The 18,383-nt window shown below is 39.7% G+C and overlaps 1 protein-coding gene across 2 annotated transcripts in view; it reads left to right on the forward strand.

Annotated features, from left to right (window-relative positions):
- The window catches only part of SHTN1 (shootin 1), a 117,255-nt gene that overhangs the window by 84,816 nt on the left and 14,056 nt on the right, over window positions 1-18,383 (forward strand). The window contains exons 14-16 of one of the 2 annotated variants that reach the window (XM_038757686.1): window positions 3,305-3,358; window positions 9,434-9,554; window positions 14,460-14,655. In XM_038757686.1, the coding sequence (XP_038613614.1) occupies window positions 3,305-3,358; window positions 9,434-9,554; window positions 14,460-14,655 (371 nt within the window). The remainder of the gene's footprint in view (window positions 1-3,304; window positions 3,359-9,433; window positions 9,555-14,459; window positions 14,656-18,383) is intronic. The other variant, XM_038757687.1, reaches the window with a different exon arrangement.

The following is an 18,383-nucleotide window of genomic DNA, read 5'->3' on the forward strand; positions in this document are numbered from 1 at the left end:
GCAAGTTGAAATACCAATTCACAGAGAAAGGCATAGTAAAACTGTGGGAATGAGCAAAAATGATTTGTGTCTTATTAAAAAGGACTCGAGAGCCCACCCCAAATTAGAAGGGAAATTGGGGGAGGACCTATTAAATGATTTGGTATATTTGTGTCCTGTTTGAGGATTATGGACAAATTTTAACTTTTTTATTTGAATCCAGGTTGAATAGCTCTTAAAACGTGGGTCTCCTCCACATTCCATGGCATGAATTGTTTTCACTTTAATTAGATCTCACAAGACAAAGAGTCAAATTTTCAGACAAAAAAGAAAGCCATCATTTTTAAGGGGTTCTTTTGCCTACACAGCTCATGGCAGTTGAGATTATCTTGGGTTAATGCCTCTGTAGATACCCTTGGTCCTTCTTCTGGATTAGTACAGTGCTAAGCGCTTAGTACAGTGCTCTGCACATAGTAAGCGCTCAATAAATACGATTGATGATGATGGATTTTGCAGATAGCGGGTGTATTGTAGTGAGATGAAAATAATGTGTGGTCTTTAAGGGGAGTGTAGGAAAGTATTCCGTAGATGAGAGAGCAAGGCACTGAAGGATCTCACTTCTCCAGATAAAATGCCTTGTCCCCTGCCTGCACCCTTGACCTGAAAGAGTTAGGCACCTTTCCAAGGGAGTTGGTTTGCAAGTAGTTGTGACAGACAGAGATACTCAACTCACCTAGAGAAACCATAGAAAAAGGCTTCTTGTAGCAGTGTATTTAGGTACTACAGACTGATCCTCTGAAGAGTCCCATCACTAACAAGCTTTCATTAAGACAAGTCAAAATAATAGTGAGAAAGTGAAATTTTTAAGGTCCGATCCTAGAAAAAGCAAATATTCAAAAACTCTTGATTCTGAAAACTTGACTGTCCTGTTCCTTTTCTTATTGTAGAATATCATCGTTTCTTTCTTTTTTCTCCACATAAAGCAACAACAAAATTATCAACTGTCGGCTCTTATGAATTTGTTTAATATCAACCCAAAGCCACTAAGTGGACACCTGGGTTTTTGAATGGGGATCATTTATCTAAGTAGACCTATAGTTCTGACCCTCTGAAGCCAGTTATCCTTGACCTAAGCTGAAATTGTGCAAGTTGAGAGCAAATAGGATCCAGACATCCATGAACGCAATCAGATGGCAGTGTGAATGGCACAGTGAACGTTTTTCTGTCCTTGAGTGGCAAGGTTGGGGGCAGTAAGTACTTATCCAAGGATTACCACTTGTCACCTTTGACTAATACACTTTAACAGTCAGCCCTGCCTTGAGCTTACTAATTTAATGATGCATTTTTTGAGAACATTTAATTCACTTTATTTTGGTTGGTTGGCTAGAGAAAGCTAAATGCTCTGAATGGCTAGCATGGAATGGCATGGGACATTTTTATAATGAAACTGCTGTCATGAAAGCTTTAGCACTTCAATTTACATAGAAGCCACCTACCTCTCACTTTATTTTATTGATCACAGGAGGGATCTGGTTACCCCTAAGCTTTTGGGGTTTTTTTTCCAGTGAAGAAGGGGTCTTTCCTGGGACTTAATTCCTTCCTGGCTTTTTTTAGTGGTCAGGAATTAAGGCAGGTATCTAACCAATGTGTCCATGGGGGCAGAGGTAGGAGTGAGAAATGGTGTCACAGATTTTTCACACCTGTTTATATCCTACAGAATTTATCTGAAACCCTCTCCCCCCTTGCTCTGTCTTATTAGTAGAAGCATCGGAAACATCTGTCTTATGCGTGGGGGGACTGATTATGAAACCCATGAAACTTGAATTACAGTCCCTCTAGACTATAAGCTCATTGAAGGGAATGTGTCCATCAGCTCAGTTTTACTGTCCTCTGCACACAGTAAATGCTCAGTAAATATGACTGATTAAATCCTTTATTTTGTTCGTTTCCATTGTCTTCACTCCGGTCACTCCTGTTTCTCCTGGGCCCTTACACAGGCCTAAAGTAGACAAGATGGAGGTTTTTAAATATTTGCGTTTGGCATGGTCCTGACTCTTGGAGAACTTCCAATCTGTGTTATTTGCTGATCATTCCCTCTTTTTTCCAGGAACCAGGGCACAGTCCTTCTACCCTAAATCACTGAAAACCTGGCTCTCTAACAATCTGTGGTGATCTTCTGGAATCTGCTAGAACAAGATCAGGCAGGCCATCAGCTGCAACTAATGAAACCAGAGAGAGATGTTTTCTGCCTTGCTTGCTTTCTGCACTAATAATGCTCTGTGCCTGGCTTCTGCTCTGTTGCTTTCCTTCTAAGTGAAAGTCAAACAGGACAATTGAAAGCCTCCGTTGAGGAGAAAGCAAGAAGGGGATCCTGAAAATCTGATATTATTGAATCATTTTGATCTCCACTAAAACTCAATTAGGAATTAGTTGAATTTTATTCCACTATAGAATTCTAGGAAGTAGCATGGTCTAGTGGAAAGAGGAAGGTACTAGAAATGAGAGGAGCCAGGATCAAATTCCACTTCTGCCACTAGCCTGCTCTGTGACCTTGGGCAAGTAAGTCACGTTAGCTGCCTGGGCATGTTTCCTTTTCCATTAGTTGGAAGTGAACATGTCCATACTTCCTTACCTTCCTTACCTGTGATATGTAATGTCAGCTGCACTTTGGCAAAATCAGAGCCCTCTTCAAATCCAAGATATTTTTAGCTTGTGTTCTTGTAGCTTCAGTAATAATAATAATAGTAATGGTGGTATTTTGTTCAGTGCTTACTATGTGCCAAGCACTGTGTTAGGCACTAGGGTAGATACAATATAAGCAGATCATATACTATGTTCCAGTCTAAGGGGGAAGGAGGTAAGGCATCTTGTCCCCATATTTTACAAATAAGGAAACTGAAGCACAGAAAAACAGGTTAAATGGCTTGTCCATGGTCACATAACAGACAAATGACAGCCAGGATTAGAATTTAGAGCTCCATCAAACAATTAACGGTATTTATTGAGCACTTACTGTGCACAGAGCACTGTACTAAGCAATCCAGACTCCCAAGCCAATACTCCTTCCACTAGGCTACTCTGCTTCTCAATCACAGTATTTTCTAGTTCACTGTTTAACTGCTGCTTGAGGATACTAGCATTCAAATATTCTTTTTCTAACCATTGAGAAATAGAACTAATTAGAATATATATGTGTATATATATAGATAGAGAGATGAGAGATAGATACTTCCACGTAACTCCTGCAGTCCCATATCAAACCAAAACTTCTTACTATTACTCTTAATTTTCAAAGGGAGAGTGATTATTTTTTATTTAATTTCAGCCCGAGTCCTCAAAAGCCTCGGAAAGTGCAGTGAATGAACTTAAGGGAATTCTGGTAAGTGTAAACCTGTTTTCAGTCATCCCTTTTTAAGAGGGAATCCAAGGAAAATGCTTTTCGTTTGCTATATTTTAGTATGTGGTTTGCTACAAATCCAGTTTCTTTGGTAACTTTGAGATTATTTGTATTTTCTCCTTTATAGATGCTAGAGAAGCAGCGTGGCTTAGTGGAAAGAGCCCGGGCTTTGGAGTCAGAGGTCATGGGTTCAAATCCCGGCTCTGCCAATTGTCAGCTGTGTGACTTTGGGCAAGTCACTTCACTTCTCTGTGCCTCAGTTACCTCAACTGTAAAATGGGGATGAAGACTGTGAGCCCCCCATGGGACAACCTGATCACCTTGTAACCTCTGCAGCACTTAGAACAGTGCTCCCCCTTTTAGACCATGAGCCCACTGTTGGGTAGGGACTGTCTCTATATGTTGCCAATTTGTACTTCCCAAGCGCTTAGTACAGTGGTCTGCACATAGTAAGCGCTCAATAAATACAATTGATGATGATGATGATGCTTTGCACATAGTAAGCGCTTAATAAATGTCATCATCATTATTGTTATTAATAGTGAAATAATTATTCAAGTTCAGTTGCTTTAATTTTCAAAATCAATTTTTGAGAGTGTTTTTCTAAATCCCCAAAAGCATTGTTTCTATTCCTTGCACTTTTAAATCTAGGAATTGCATTTGGAGAATAAATGTTTAACCATATGTAAAGTTCAGCAGTATTGATGTAGAATTCTGTTTCTGGCTTTATGATGTAAGAATAAAATTTGTCACCCCCCCTTGAAAATCTGAGACCCTGAAGACCTGAGTGAAAGGAGGGAAATTCAGTTCAGTAGGGGCAATGTATAACTGTTAAGGTAACTGTAGTGTGTACTTTAAAAAAAAATCTGGATAAGTCAATCCATGGTATTTATGGAGCGCTTACTGTGTGCAGAATATGGCACTGAGCGCTTGTGAGAGTACAAAACAGGTGGTAGGCATATTCCCTGCCCACAATGTTCACCACGAAGCAGGTAAAGCCTGCATTTTCAATTACTTTTCCTGTTTCAATAATTGAGAATGAGACAGTCCAGCCCAGTCCTGCGTGCGCACGTGTGTGTGTGTGTGTGTGTGTGTGTGTGTGTGTGTGTGTGTGTGTGTGTTAGCTGGGCCATTCACTACACTTTCAGTTTCGAACTCAATGCTTGGAAAGTGTTTAGAATATGGAAGGCTCTATTCTGTAATTCTGTTCTAGTCTCAACACTAGTCATTATGCACAGTAAGTCAACAAACATGGGGGCGGGAGGTGCAGGACTAAATAATTCTCTATTTGTTATTACTGTGCTAATTATGCATTTCATGCAGACATCCACATAATTGTGGTAAACAAAATTATTTTCATTAAAGCTGTCTTTAAATTGTAGACTTAACGCAAACAGCTCAATTATTTGCTTCAGTTTTACGTGTGTAGGCCTCTCACAGAACAATGGTTGGCCAGTTAAATTCAGTCCGCGTTACCTATAGACTGCAATGTTCAAACTATTGAAGGAGAAAACGAGGTTGTCTAATGGACTTATTAAATTGAAAATAAATTGTTCTTTGAGGCTCTGATCAACATATTCTGTACTTCTCACTGATTTAGAGAGCTGTGAATGCCACTTAAGGGCTCTAATGCCTAGTTTGAGGGCAACTCACTCATAAGTGAAAACTCTGCCCAGCTGAAGGCAAGAAGAGTTGAGATTCGGCAAAGGGGACTCCAGGATATCAACTTTCTTTGCCACAAATCAAGATCCTTCCTGTCTTATAAACCACTCTAAATCAGTGTCCATGAGTTTCTTCTGTATTATTTAAAATGAATTATTTCCCATAGGGAAGTAGATCCACAGGAGCAAAATCTGAATCCTCTTAAGCATTGTCCTCTGAAATCTGTTATTTATCTTTCAAGTTTTCACCAGCCAGGCTTCGAAAAGAGGCTCCTGGTTTCTTTTACCCATGGTCCGTTCTACTCAGAGCAAATGTTCCACTCATGCTCAGCTAGAATTTTTCGTATTCTTCGAATAGAATAAAAGGCTGCTTTGAAATAGTTCACAGACCACTGCAAGTAGCCACTTTTTATTGGTGGCCAAAAACACTGGAACCATCAGTTTCTTTAGGCTTTCCCTCACTTTCTTTGTGGGCCAAGCTCTTAAATGGCTGTGAAGAGTCCCGGAAGAATGGAAGTCCGCAGATCGGAACACAACCAGGAAATGGTCGTCACTGGGAATACAAAAGGTTTGAAATCAAGATAATGCTCCTTAGGGAGTCACCGAGGCTGTTTCTCTTTGTAGAACAATATTGTAGAACATGTTGCCCTGACTTGTAGACCAAGAGTCTAATAAAATATATTCATGCCTGTCTCCCCCTCTACACTTTAAGCTTGTTAGGGGTGGGGGATGTATCTGCTAATTCTGTTGCATTGTACTCTCCCAAGCGCTTAGTATAGTACTCTGCACATAGTAAGTACTCAGTCAATACCATTGATCGATTGGGCACAGATCATGTCTACTAACTCTATTTTACTCTTTCAAGTGCTTAGCACAGTGCTGTGCACAAATTAAGTGCTCAGTAAATCCCGGTGGATGATTTAGTCACCCCCTTCTAAGTGGCCTTTGTATATTTGAGGTGTTTCTTTTTTTATGGTACTCGTTGAGTGCTTACCATGTGTCAGGCACTGTACTAAACACTGGGGTAGATTAAAGATCAGGTTGGACCCAGTCCTTGTCCCACTTGGGGCTCAGAGTCTAGGTCGGGGGTGGAAGATTTAATAGCCATTATACAGATGATGTAACTGAGGCACAGAGAAGTTAAGTGACGTGCCCAAGGTCACACAGCAGACAAGTGGCAGAGCTGGGATTAGAACCCAACCCTCTTGACTCCCAGATCAGTAATCTCTCCCCTAGACCAAGATGCTTCCCAGAACTTGGAGCTTGGATTTGCTGGATTTGTCTTTTGGATTTGCCAACCCATGGTGTAATCTAGGCTATAAACTTATTATGGGCAGGGAATGGGTCTGTTTGTTGTTGTTGTACTCTTCCAAGTGCTTAGTACAGTGCCCTGCATGCACGATTGATTCATGTCAGTGTGAGGTGCTCTTTAAGTTCTCCCTCTCTGTCCCTCCCACTACCGTGGGAAGGGAGCAAAACCCTTGAAGGCCTTGTGGAAGTTATTTTTCTGCAGGTGATAAAGCTCTAGATAAAGCAGCAGATATTGTCATCTCCACAATTATAATGAGGACCCAAAGTGAGTAACTAAAAATATCCGATAAGTAAAATTACTAACCTACAGGTGTAAGGGCATTCCAGGAATACAGAAAATGAAAACTTATGTGTGTGTGGAGCTGGGAAATACCCTTAGGGTGTGAGTCATGTCCGTTTTGGGGGTTCTGTTCGTCCATGTGCGGTAACAGGCATAAATTTGGGGAACAAAAACTTACCTAAATCAAGTAATTTTAAACTATCTTGGTTTAACTGAATCCATCTGCCCAAACATACCAAAATTGACTTTTTAAAGGCTATATGTGTTGTAGGGAGAGTCAATCAGACATGCTTTCTGTCACTTTTAAAGCTCTTTAAATTGAGACCCCTTTAAGACCCCAAAATGGCTCTTTCTCTAGGGTATATGATTCTAAACAGGTCTGCGTTCAGTTAAATGGCTAGTTACTGCAAGGTTCAGGAGGCTTCTAAACCTAAATGTTTGTGTCTTGCCGTTACAGTCAACATTATAATAAGCCTTTGAGAGATTCTTCTTAGGGATCTCTTTCAACCATTTTAACAGGTGATTTTAAAGCACCTGGCGGTAAATACATTTTTCAGCTCAGTGATCTGATTAGTCAATATCATTGTCTTCGTTTAAACAGAGAGATATCTGAGGCATTAGGTGATTTGCAGATATAATATTGCAAGTAAATAACAGAACTAAGGCTTGATTCTCAGTTCACCAGGAGGCTTTTCCCAATTCAAGAATTCATACTGCAGCACCCTTTCTGCCAGTGTCTTCTCTCTGACTGGGATGGGTGAAGCTGAATTTAGTAGTGTGGAAGGGAAGTCAGGGTGTTAGGTAGTTCCAAGAGCTGAAGACAAGGTTTCTCCCCTGCCGTTCAAGGGTTCCAATTTGGGACCCCATTTGTGTGACACAGTTGGAAAGGTAAGGAACATTTTGAGAAATCATGTTATTGTTGGAAGTACAGGCAATTAAGACTGAATTGTAAAAAAAGAAAACCATGGAACCTACCTTTGCCTTTTCAACAGTTTGTGACTATCATAATATGTTGTAATTTTTTAATATTTGTAAAGCAACAGTTGAGTGAATTGGTATTAAGAAGTTCAAATAACTTTATTGTCATTTCATTACATTTTTGTGTTTTCTAGAAATTTGATTTGTTACTGTGTCATTATCTTAATCGATTCTTTGAGTCTGTGTGCCATTTGGAGATAGTATCGATCTGTTTGCAATTTTGCACAATTAATGAATTCAATTGTCTTGTCTTTATAAATGCTCAACACACTAAATAGAGAGTAGTCTACCTCCACAAAATAGCATCATCTTCCTTCAGTTGCCTTCAGATAAATTTTTCAGAAACTGTACAGCAAAAATGTTATTCTTAGAAGATAAGATATTTTAAAATGTGACTCTGGCCTGTGCATTTTTGAGTTCAACTGTTGGTGAAAAGAGCACTATCAATCTTTTAAAAGAAAAAATTTGGATTTACTAGTTGGGCTGGTATTATCCTTCCAAAATTCTGGCCAACTTGGTATTCTGAGTTTGAAAATGCATTTCGGAGTAGTTTTAGAAGCAACTAGATAGAAAAGAGAAGGTGGCGTTCATACTGGATAGAATACTGAATTATTCTAGCATGTACAGTTTTAGAGCATTTGGTGTTCCTATAGAAGTTCCTCAGGAATTCATAAGGACAGTTAATGGCCAATTTCAGGGTCCTTGAAGGAACGGCTACTGTTGTTTTTGGCCAGGGAGAATTGTGGTCCCCTGTTGACTCCAGAGAATATAGGGATGCCTGGTCTGTGGTTCTTAGTAATATCGTAAGGAGGCATTTGTTTTTAATACAGACTGAAAGGACATGTGAAGAGCATAATAAGCATCCTTTACATAAGGGAAACAGATACATATATTCCACTTGGCTTATTGGGATAAATTCCCCCTTATGACTGATGAGGCTTTATATTCATTCATTCAGTTGTATTTATTGAGCGCTTACTGTGTGCAGAGCACTGTACAAAGGCCTCATTGATGGTAGGCATGAAAAATCTATCAATCCCCATGTTATCCACCCCAAAGGAGCAGGACTTGTAGTGAGAAAGGAGAGCTCTGTAATTTGATCTACCTAATGACTTTTTTAGAGTCCAGTTGTCTTCTCTTAAGCCCTAGCCTGCACAGGGCCATAATTGCATCTTCTAGCTCTACCTGAATCCCTGACTACATTTTAGCTATCCACCCCTTAGAGAAAGGAGGGGTTGGCTTTTTTGTTTGTTTGATTTTTATACCTTGATCAAGGTATTGGTGAGAGATCAGGAACATTTTTGGAGTCAGCACATGGGTATGCCCCCGTAATATGCCCCCTGCTAGTCATCATCCAAGCATCCATGCCAGTAGTGCTGAAAAAGCCACAGCAGTTTTTTTCAGTACTACATGGATTTGGGCTCAGAGGCATATGATCATATCAGAATAAGCCCCTCTTTTCAAGGTGAGTTAATCTCTTTTGTTCTCTTCGTCATGGGTTCTGTGTGCATCAGAAGCTAAACCATAGAATTGCAGAAATTTTTGTTCTCTTCATTATAGAACTTCAGGAAGGAAATAGCAGAGACAAATATGGAGGGTGTTTTTCCTTCTGGCATAAAATGCAGCACTCACATTGCCAGAAACCTCTTAAAGGCATTTATGAGGGGAGATCTTTTATACGTACATTTCCAACATTTTAATTTGAATATAAAGGAGATAACTGTTTCTGAAAGCTAAATCCTACCAAATTCTGTCATGGTTCTACTTGTTCAAATTTTTACATGTGTTAAAACATTAATCTTTTGTTTGTTTTGTTTTTTACTTTAGGAGACACTTAGCAAATCCACTAGCTCAAGAAGCTTAAAATCACTTGACACTGACAACACTGAAACTGAGTTAGAAAGAATCTTACGGCGCAGAAAAGTGACAGCAGAACCAGATAGCAGTAGTAAGCTGGTTTGAATTTTTCACAGTCCTACTCTTTCTGATTCTAAACAATCTTTTTTTCCTTCAATTTTTGAATTAATTTTCTAATGTGAGTGAGAGGTTCTGAAGGGAAAGGTGCAGGAGCATCTCGGAAATTCCTAGGGAATTAAAGTAACATTACGAAAATATCATCTGGTATGTGATAGTATTAAATTTATCCACCTACGACACTATACCTGCAAATTGGAGACCTAATTATCCTTGAGAATAGCAGTAGTGCCTTTAATCTGCACCCTCAGTTTTGATGCCCAGTTTAGCCTGTTAAAGTGATGTGTGTGATTCCCAAATCAGGGATGTTATGGTGAGTTTAGTGCTTTCCTATTAGGAAAATTGCATATGGATTAGCAATTCCAAAAAAGTTCCAAAACGGTGTCAGGACTAAGATTAGTGTAAAAGATGCAGAAAAATGATTGTTAGGTGCCCTACTCTAATTTTCCATTCTAGAATAAAATTAATAATAATCATCATGGTTGGTGCCCAACACCGTGAGAAGCGCTGGGGTGAGGCAATTGGATCAGATATTTTCTTGTCCCACATGGGGCTCACTGTTAAATTCCCATTTTAGAGATGAGGCAACTGTGGTGCAGAGAAGTTAGGTGACTTGCCCAAGGTCACCAGGCAAGTAGAGGAGCCAGGATTAGAACCTGGGGCTCCTGGCATACTGCTTCCACTATCCTCCATCTAAGCAGCGAATCCTGAAATTTGTAGGGAACACAGAAGGCTTTTGAACAAAATTCAAGTTTTCAGGCTTGAGTTTGTGTCAGACCTTTGTCTTTCCTAGATCCCTATGGTAATTCTTCCCCAGATATCTTACTGTAAATGCTGAATTGATATGAATGAAACAGGATCTAGCATAGCATGACTGAATAAATCCCAACTACACCTCCATTCTAAAAATGAAAAAATACAGTTTTTCTCCTTTTTAAAAATGTTTTATATTACTTTATAGTTTCAGTTTGGCCTAGAATTGGGAGTTTAGCCTAAAATTCTGCAATAAAAATTGAGAGGAATTCATTCAGTAGTATTTGCTGGGTGCCTACTGAGTGCAGAGCATTGTACTGAGCACTCAGGAGAGTACATTCAACCCATGCTCAAGATCTAACAAAATATGTTATTCTTAGAGGTTTTATGGGGGTTGGGAGTGGGCAGCTAAAGAGATTTCCCTGGGAATCTAGATTTAAAGGGACTAGTCATCAATTATGCTACCTTTTTCCCCCTCAAACAACCTATTTTGTTCATTCAAATGCCATTGCCTATTGCCATTGGATTAGATACATTCTTTCCCCTGCCACAATTCCCGTTGGAAATGTGTGTCCAGAAACTTTAACCTTCACTTTTCTGCCCTCCCATTTTCAGGCTCAGACTTCAAATTGCCTTTTGAATTCATACTTCTCCAGCCAGAGCTATTCATTCATTCATTCAAGCTATACGTCCCATAAGTCTTTTTATTGCAAAATCATTGTGGTCATTCTATGTCATCCTGGTACCTAACAAGACAAAACTAGGCTGCTGCCTCTAGACTGAAAGCTTCTGGTGGGCTGGAATCATGCTAACAAATTCTGTTGTGTTGTACGCTCCCAAGAAAGGTGGCCCAGTGGAGGGGATACAGGCCTGGAAGTCAGCAGACTTGGGCTCTAATTCCACTTTTGTCACTTGTCTGCTGTGTAAGCTTGGGCAAGTCACTTCACTTCTGTGTGCCTCAGTTACCCCATCTGTAAAATGGGGATTAAATACTTCTCCCTCCAATGTGCCCAGTGAACCCCACATGAGGCAGGGACTATGTCCAACCCAATTAATCTGAATCCACCCCAGAACTTTGTACAGTGCTGGCACACAGTAGGCACTTAACTAGTTCCATTCTGAAAAGTGCTTAGGATAGTGCTCTGTAGATAGTAGGTGTTCAATAAATACCACTGGATTGATCCTGTGTACAAATGGGGTGTGGGATCTCCCTTTTAGTGGAAGACCCAGGCCTTTCATGACTTGTCTCTATCATCAAGAGCAGTAATTAAGTAACCCCCTTGTGCAGATCACTGTACTATGCACTTAGAGCCCATACAGAAGAAACAAAAGACAGGGTACCTTTCCTCAAGGAATTTTCCATTTCTCTTTATTCAGGCTCACTTGAAAATGAAGAGATCAAATTTGTTATGAGTGGTATGGAGAAAGGAAGGAACAGAGCTAAAGGAAGAGGGAGAAAGAGACCAAAAGCCAGGAAAGAATCGGGAGTGGGTTGATTCTAGACCCTAGCCTAAGTCCCATTACTGTTCTCCCAGAGACCACTCCAGCTTATCACTCATTCCTGATGCCAAGCAGGCAGCTGAAATGACTTCTGCCTGGCCAGAATTATTTGCAAGGATATTGGTAATAGTTGTGGTATTTGGTAAGCTCTTACTGTGTGCCACACACTGGACTAAGCAACTGGGGTAAATTCAAGTTAATCAGGTTGGGCACAGTCCCTATCCCATATGGAACTCACAGTCGAAGGAGAAATGAGAAAAGGTTCTTAAACGCCATATTATAAATAGGGAAACTGAGGCACAGAAGTGACGTGACAAGCCTAAAGTCACACAGCAGACAAGTGGCAGAGTAGGGGATCAGAGCTCTTTGACTCCCAGGCTCGTGCTCTATCTACTAGGCAATACTGCTTCTCATTGATAATAGAGAACCTTCCCTGACTTCATTGGATTAAAGGCTCCTTTCTCCCACCTCCCTCTCAGCTCATATTCTTGCCTTCTCCCACACTAACTGCCTATGCCTCATTCTCAGTTCTCTCCTCCCCGACCTTGTGCCTATTCCTCCCCACTGCATGGAACTTTATCCCACCTCAAATCTGCCAAACCGTGTAGTTCCCTACCTTTGAAGTCTTGCTGAAAGCGGCCTCATTTATTCAGTTTTTGCCCACTTCTCTTGGGGCCATTTGAATTGTATTTTATTCCTTGTTCCTCTTGTATGCTTGCAACCTTTATCGCCCTGCCTCCCCCTTCAGATTGTAATCTCATTGAGGGCAGAGCCTGTTTCTCTTGCTTTTAGAGTATATTCACAACCCTAGGAAGTGCTCAGTACCCAAGAAGAGGCACTCAGTGCTCTGGACACAGCAGGCTATCAATCCAGGGCTTGGTGCTCAGTAAATTTTATATGGTGGCCAAGGCAATCTTGGTTCAGGAATCTCTTGGGTAAGTCACTTAACTACTCTGCCTGTTACCTTGTCTGTAAAATGGGGATTAAGACTGTGAGCCCCATGTGGGACGGAGACTGTGTCCAATCACATTAGCTTGTATCTACCCTAGTGCTTAAAGCGGTGCTTGACACATAGTAAGTGTTTTCCAAATGCCATCATTAATGTCTCCCTCACTGGATTTTTAGCCCCTCGGAGGCAACAATCGTGTCTACCAACTCTTCCAAGCACTTAGTGCAATGCCCTGAACACAGCACTCAATGAATACCATTGACTAATTTGGTGATAATGCAGTGCTGGTCACCAGAACTACTCCAGGGCCATAGGAAATTCCATGGTCCTGCATTCTCCTTGGCCAAAACCAAACCTGGGGCTTTTACCCATTCACTGCCCTCTCTTGGCCCTGAGTATAGGCTCTATAAGCCATTAATTTGGATTCAATTTCTAATGGAACAGGAGACAAATGAAGTTTGCCCTCTTCAGTGGAGTTCCTGTGGGATTTGTGTCCCTTTTTGATTGTGATTTCACGACCTGCAGTTTTGAAAACCATAGGACTTTATTTTAATGTCCCAGAAATCCTCTGGCAGATCCTTGTTCTACTCTCACCCCGACAGTTGACTCTTAACCAGGAATTGTCTTGGATGTTTAGCATTTTATGCCAAGGAAAATACTTGTTTTACTATCTTTTAATCACGTGGCGAAGAGCTATCCAGAGGCTTCTTCGATTTCTTTGTCATCACTATTCTAATACTCTTCATAATAAGACTAGCACCAGGCCAAACCCATTTTCAAGGGTCTTTGCAGAGATTTAAAAAAATGCAAATAGCCTTTGCCAAACTCTTCAATTTTTTAATTGTAAACCAGTATCTGAGGCAGCATAGCTTAGTGGAAAGAGCACAGGCTTGGGAGTCAGAGGTTGTGGGTTCTAATGCTACTCCGCCACTTGGTAGCTGTGTGACTTTGAGCAAGTCACTTACCCTCTCTGTGCCTCAGTTAACTCATCTGTAAAATGGGGATTAAGACTTTGAGCCCCACGTGGAACAATCTAATTACCTTGTATCTACCCCAGTGCTTGGAACAGTGCTTGGCACATAGTAAGTGCTTAACAAATACCATTATTGTTATTTTTATTATTATTATTAATAATAAAGGAAATGAATCTACGTACCTCTCACTCACATTAAAATTAAATTCTTTGATAAAAACATTTTCTGTTCAAAAAGTCTTTTGGACCCTATTGAGAAACTTTGAACCCCTTTTTCATATTTAAAATGAGGAACGGAGTTTTGTGGAGAACTAACTCTTAAAATTTCCGGAGGACTGGAGCTCCTACGAAGTCAAAACCATCCTTCTATCCAAACATAAGTTGATGTTAAGGTCACAGGCCAAATGCAGCCCCAGACTCTTTATCAGTGATGTGACAGTTCCTGGACTTTGTGGTTTCTGAAAGACCTCACCAAGTCCTGGGCTCAGTCCCAGAGGGAAATAACACTTTTAGAGCAGCAGCATTCCTAACTAGAGCTGCTTAGACTCATGGATAGTTCTTAAGCATTTCACTGAAATTCCAGCTTTGCTCTAAACTGCTCATTTTAGTTCCCTCAAGTATTTTCAAAACTAATCTGATATTCCATGCCATCTCAGTTAACGTAACACAGATTGTTAAACTCTAGATATGTGTTTGGTTTTAAGGTCCAACTGGGATATTAGCCACTTCAGAGTCCAAATCCATGCCAGTGTTGGGTTCTGTATCCAGTGTAACAAAAACAGCCTTGAACAAGAACACTCTGGAGGCAGAATTCAACAACAACCCAGCCCCCAATACACCAGAGCCAGGTGAAGGGCCTCATAAACTGGAAGGAAGAGCAAGTTCCAAGGTTACATTTCAGTAAGTAATGATGCTATTTACCTTGTAGTGTGTAGAAAACTTGATTACCATTAACCTCTGGATTATTCTTTCTGTTTCATTCTGGAAGAATTTCTATCTAATAATTTGCTATTTTTCAAATTTCCCCTTGAACACCTCATCCTTTTTTCTTTGTTCAAAGAAACAGTTTATGGCTATGTATTCTGCTTGAATTAATACTTTGTTAGGGGCTCACAATAACTACAGTACTCAGTGCTGCCTGTAGGTAGGTTTATCCATCAAGGAGACATTTCTTTTCCTATATTTAGTGGATGGATTCTTAAACCTGAATCTTCTTCTACATAAATAATCATAAAATTCATTTTGAATCCTAGATTTTCCCAAGGGGGATAGTGTATTTTGGATCCTAGTAGACTCAGTCATCCTTTTACTGGCCGAATGGAACAATTGAATCCATCTTAAATGGGAATCTGACCAACTTGGGAAGATTTCAGCTTTCCAAGGGGCCATCTTGGGAATGTTCAGTTTCCCATTTTTACAATATGAGCAGAAATAGAGCTGTACAATAGGACTCTGACTCTCAAATAAGACCATCAAAATCTGGAAAAACTGGTGAGTTTTCAAAGTGGAACTTTCTGCATCAGAGAGTTAATTTTCCTTCAGAGGTTTGTGTTTTAGGCAGATCCGGAGGAGGATCAATTTGTTTTATAACAATGCCAAGTCTTTCGGGAATTAGTCTACAGTTTGGCTTCAGTTCTCTTGCCAAGATGTCAGCTAGTTTGTCGCTTAAAGAAAAGGAAGTAGGTGAGACAAATCAGATCAGCGGAATATTGCAATCATGGTTAATTAAACCTCTGATTTCCTGTTCCATCAGTAGAGAAAGGGTGCATATTTTTGTAGCTTGCATTTTCTTAATTCAAAAGGTGAAACCTGTCCAAACAAACCGGAAATTCAGATTGGATCTATTTTTGCCAACTGGCATATTCTCTGCCATGGCATTCTCTTGATAGTGCTGTTACCCTTTTCGTTTGTTTGGAGACGGGGGTGAGAAAGAAAGACCTTCTTGGCTGTCTTGTAGTTTTGCCTAATTCCATTATGTTCCAGAGCACATTTTCTCTTCCACTCATGTGCTTTCCTTCCTGGACCATAATCACTTGATTATAAGTGGAAAGATGATCTATACACTCTTCATTTTTCTGATTAAATGTGTTTGACACCTAATACGACATTAACAGTCTGTCTACATTTGAACTGATATTCAGGCTCAAAAGCCATTTAGAAGGCACAAGTTAGTTTCTGAGAAGTGTTTCATTGTATGTGTATTGATTTTTTTGAAAACAATTTTACGTAGGTAATCTTACTCAGAAAATACTACACTCCTTCCACCTTTTGTCGGCCTTTTATTCTACAAAAGGAAGTGGAAATTACATTTCCAAGAAAGGAAATGAAATAATTACAGGCCCAAGTCTGCAAAATGTGTGGTGAATTGACGGTGAAAGGGATCCATGTGTTGACAGATACAGTTGTTAGATGGTATAAAGGCATATGTAAAGCTCGATTTATTTCTCATCTTTCCTATTCAATGACTGAGACACATTTCAATTTAGTTTATCTACTTAAGGCACTAATATAGATATGGTGTATTGCTGAATTAACTTTTAAACTTGGTAACCTAATGCTTGATTTTCTTTTTCAGTTCCTGACATTCTTAAAATGAAATAACTAGATACCATATATTACTCATATACTCATATTGGCAGCACTTATTTAACAAATAACTGCACCTTCCTGAAAAACAAGTTTAAGTACAATTATACTGCTAAAATGAGCCAAAAGATGCTTTTTGTGCATCATAATTATTCACTTCCCAAGCAGGACAATTTCATTCATTGTGTGCTCAAACTGGCTTTTAGCTACATACATGAATTTTAACATAATGCTGTCAGAGGCAAGAGTCAGGCCAAAGCATGTAAATATCCTCAATGCCCAGGACTGCTGGTCAAATTCTTTTCTCCTGTATCTTTTGGTGGTCTAGGGAAAATTTATTCTGCTCAACCACCTATAAAAGAGATGGTCATGTTTTCTTCCATGGAAATGATTCATTTTGCTTTCCAAAGCATTAGGAAGATGCCATTGGTATCTCTGTGTGTGTACAGATACACACATACTCTCCTGGAGAGTGGAGAGCACTCTGGTTGCAAGCTGAAGCCCCTAGGAGCCGACCCCTATAGAATAATAATAATTAATAATAATAATGCCATCTGTTAAGCACTTACTACTATTACTGTTAGGAAGATATGCCTTTTTTTTCTTTTGTAACTGGATTATGAGCCCAGCACTCTGCCCTTTGTTTTTCAGTGGTGACAGAACTTGGGGGAATGAGGAGGGGGCACAAAATTTGAGTCATACAGATCTGTGATGTTATAAACTGGATGATCCCAGAAATAATTTGATAGCCACCAGTTTTCCATGTTAATTTCTGTTTAATTCAACTTCTGAAATATGATTGTGTCTCCTGGATCTACTTCCCATATATTTGTAATATATTTTGAGGATTTATAGTCAATAGCCGAGATTAAGTGCTTATAATGTGCAGAGCACTTGACATAGCACTGGGAAGTTCACAAAGAGGTTGATGCAGACACTTTCCTACCCCTCAAAAATCTAAAATGACTGATCTGATCTAAAATGACTCGGGGGGTGGAGGAGGGAAGTTGGAGAGTCATTAGAGGGGGTTGGGGTAGACACTCAGAGAAAGGTCAACAATAAAATCAACCAAAACAGGGGAAAAGAGTTGAAATATAGCAGTTGAACCATTCTAACAGCAAGAGTGCAACAATACTGTAATAACTCAGAAGCTCCAGCCAAACAGGTCTGTGTGAAAAATGACCACAAATTTTTTCAATGTTCTAAGTAAACAAAGGAATCTACCCACCCTCCTATCCTGATTAGCACTTTACATTTCTTGGAATGCTTACTCATTTTCTGAATATAAGCAGAGACTTGGGAGTCAGGGGACCTGGCTTCTAATCCTAGCTCCTCCACATGGCTGTTGTGTGACCTGGGATAAGTCACTTAACTTCTCTGTGCCTCTGTTTCTTCATCTGTAAAATCCACCAATGGTATTTTTTGAGTGTTTACTCTGTGCAGAGCATTGTACTAAAGCTCTTGGGAAAATTCAGTAACCTGTTTATCTTGTATCTACCCTAGTGCTTAATACAGTACTTGGCACATACTAAGCACTTAATACTATAATTATTATTATTACAATATGAAAGAGTTGGTAGAGGTGATATTTGCCTACAAGGAGCAGATAGTCTACAGGGGAAGAAAGACATTGAAATATTAATATCTATTCTCCCTTCACCTTGAACTATCAGCCCCACATGGGACCGGGATTGTGTATGATGTGATTATATCTAGGCCAGCACTTAGCACATAGCATTTAAATAAAATTATTGTTATAAATTATTTATATTAATGCCTGTCTTCCCTGCTAGGCTGTAAGCAAGAAAAGTGATTACCAACTCTGTTGTATTGTACTCTCCTGAGTGCTTAGTAGAGTGCTCTGCACACAATAAGCTCTCAATTACCATTAGTGATGGTGATTATAAATCATATAAGGATCTTATGTGATTTGAATTATGTATTTATAAGTACTGAAAAGTATTTTTAAAATAAAAATGATGAATAAGTGGGTCTGGAAGTGATAAGCCAAGGCTTAGGTGGACTATAATAGGAAGACAAAA

This window comes from Tachyglossus aculeatus, chromosome 16 (genome assembly GCF_015852505.1).
Source record: "Tachyglossus aculeatus isolate mTacAcu1 chromosome 16, mTacAcu1.pri, whole genome shotgun sequence".
NCBI classification, from domain to species: domain Eukaryota; kingdom Metazoa; phylum Chordata; class Mammalia; order Monotremata; family Tachyglossidae; genus Tachyglossus; species Tachyglossus aculeatus.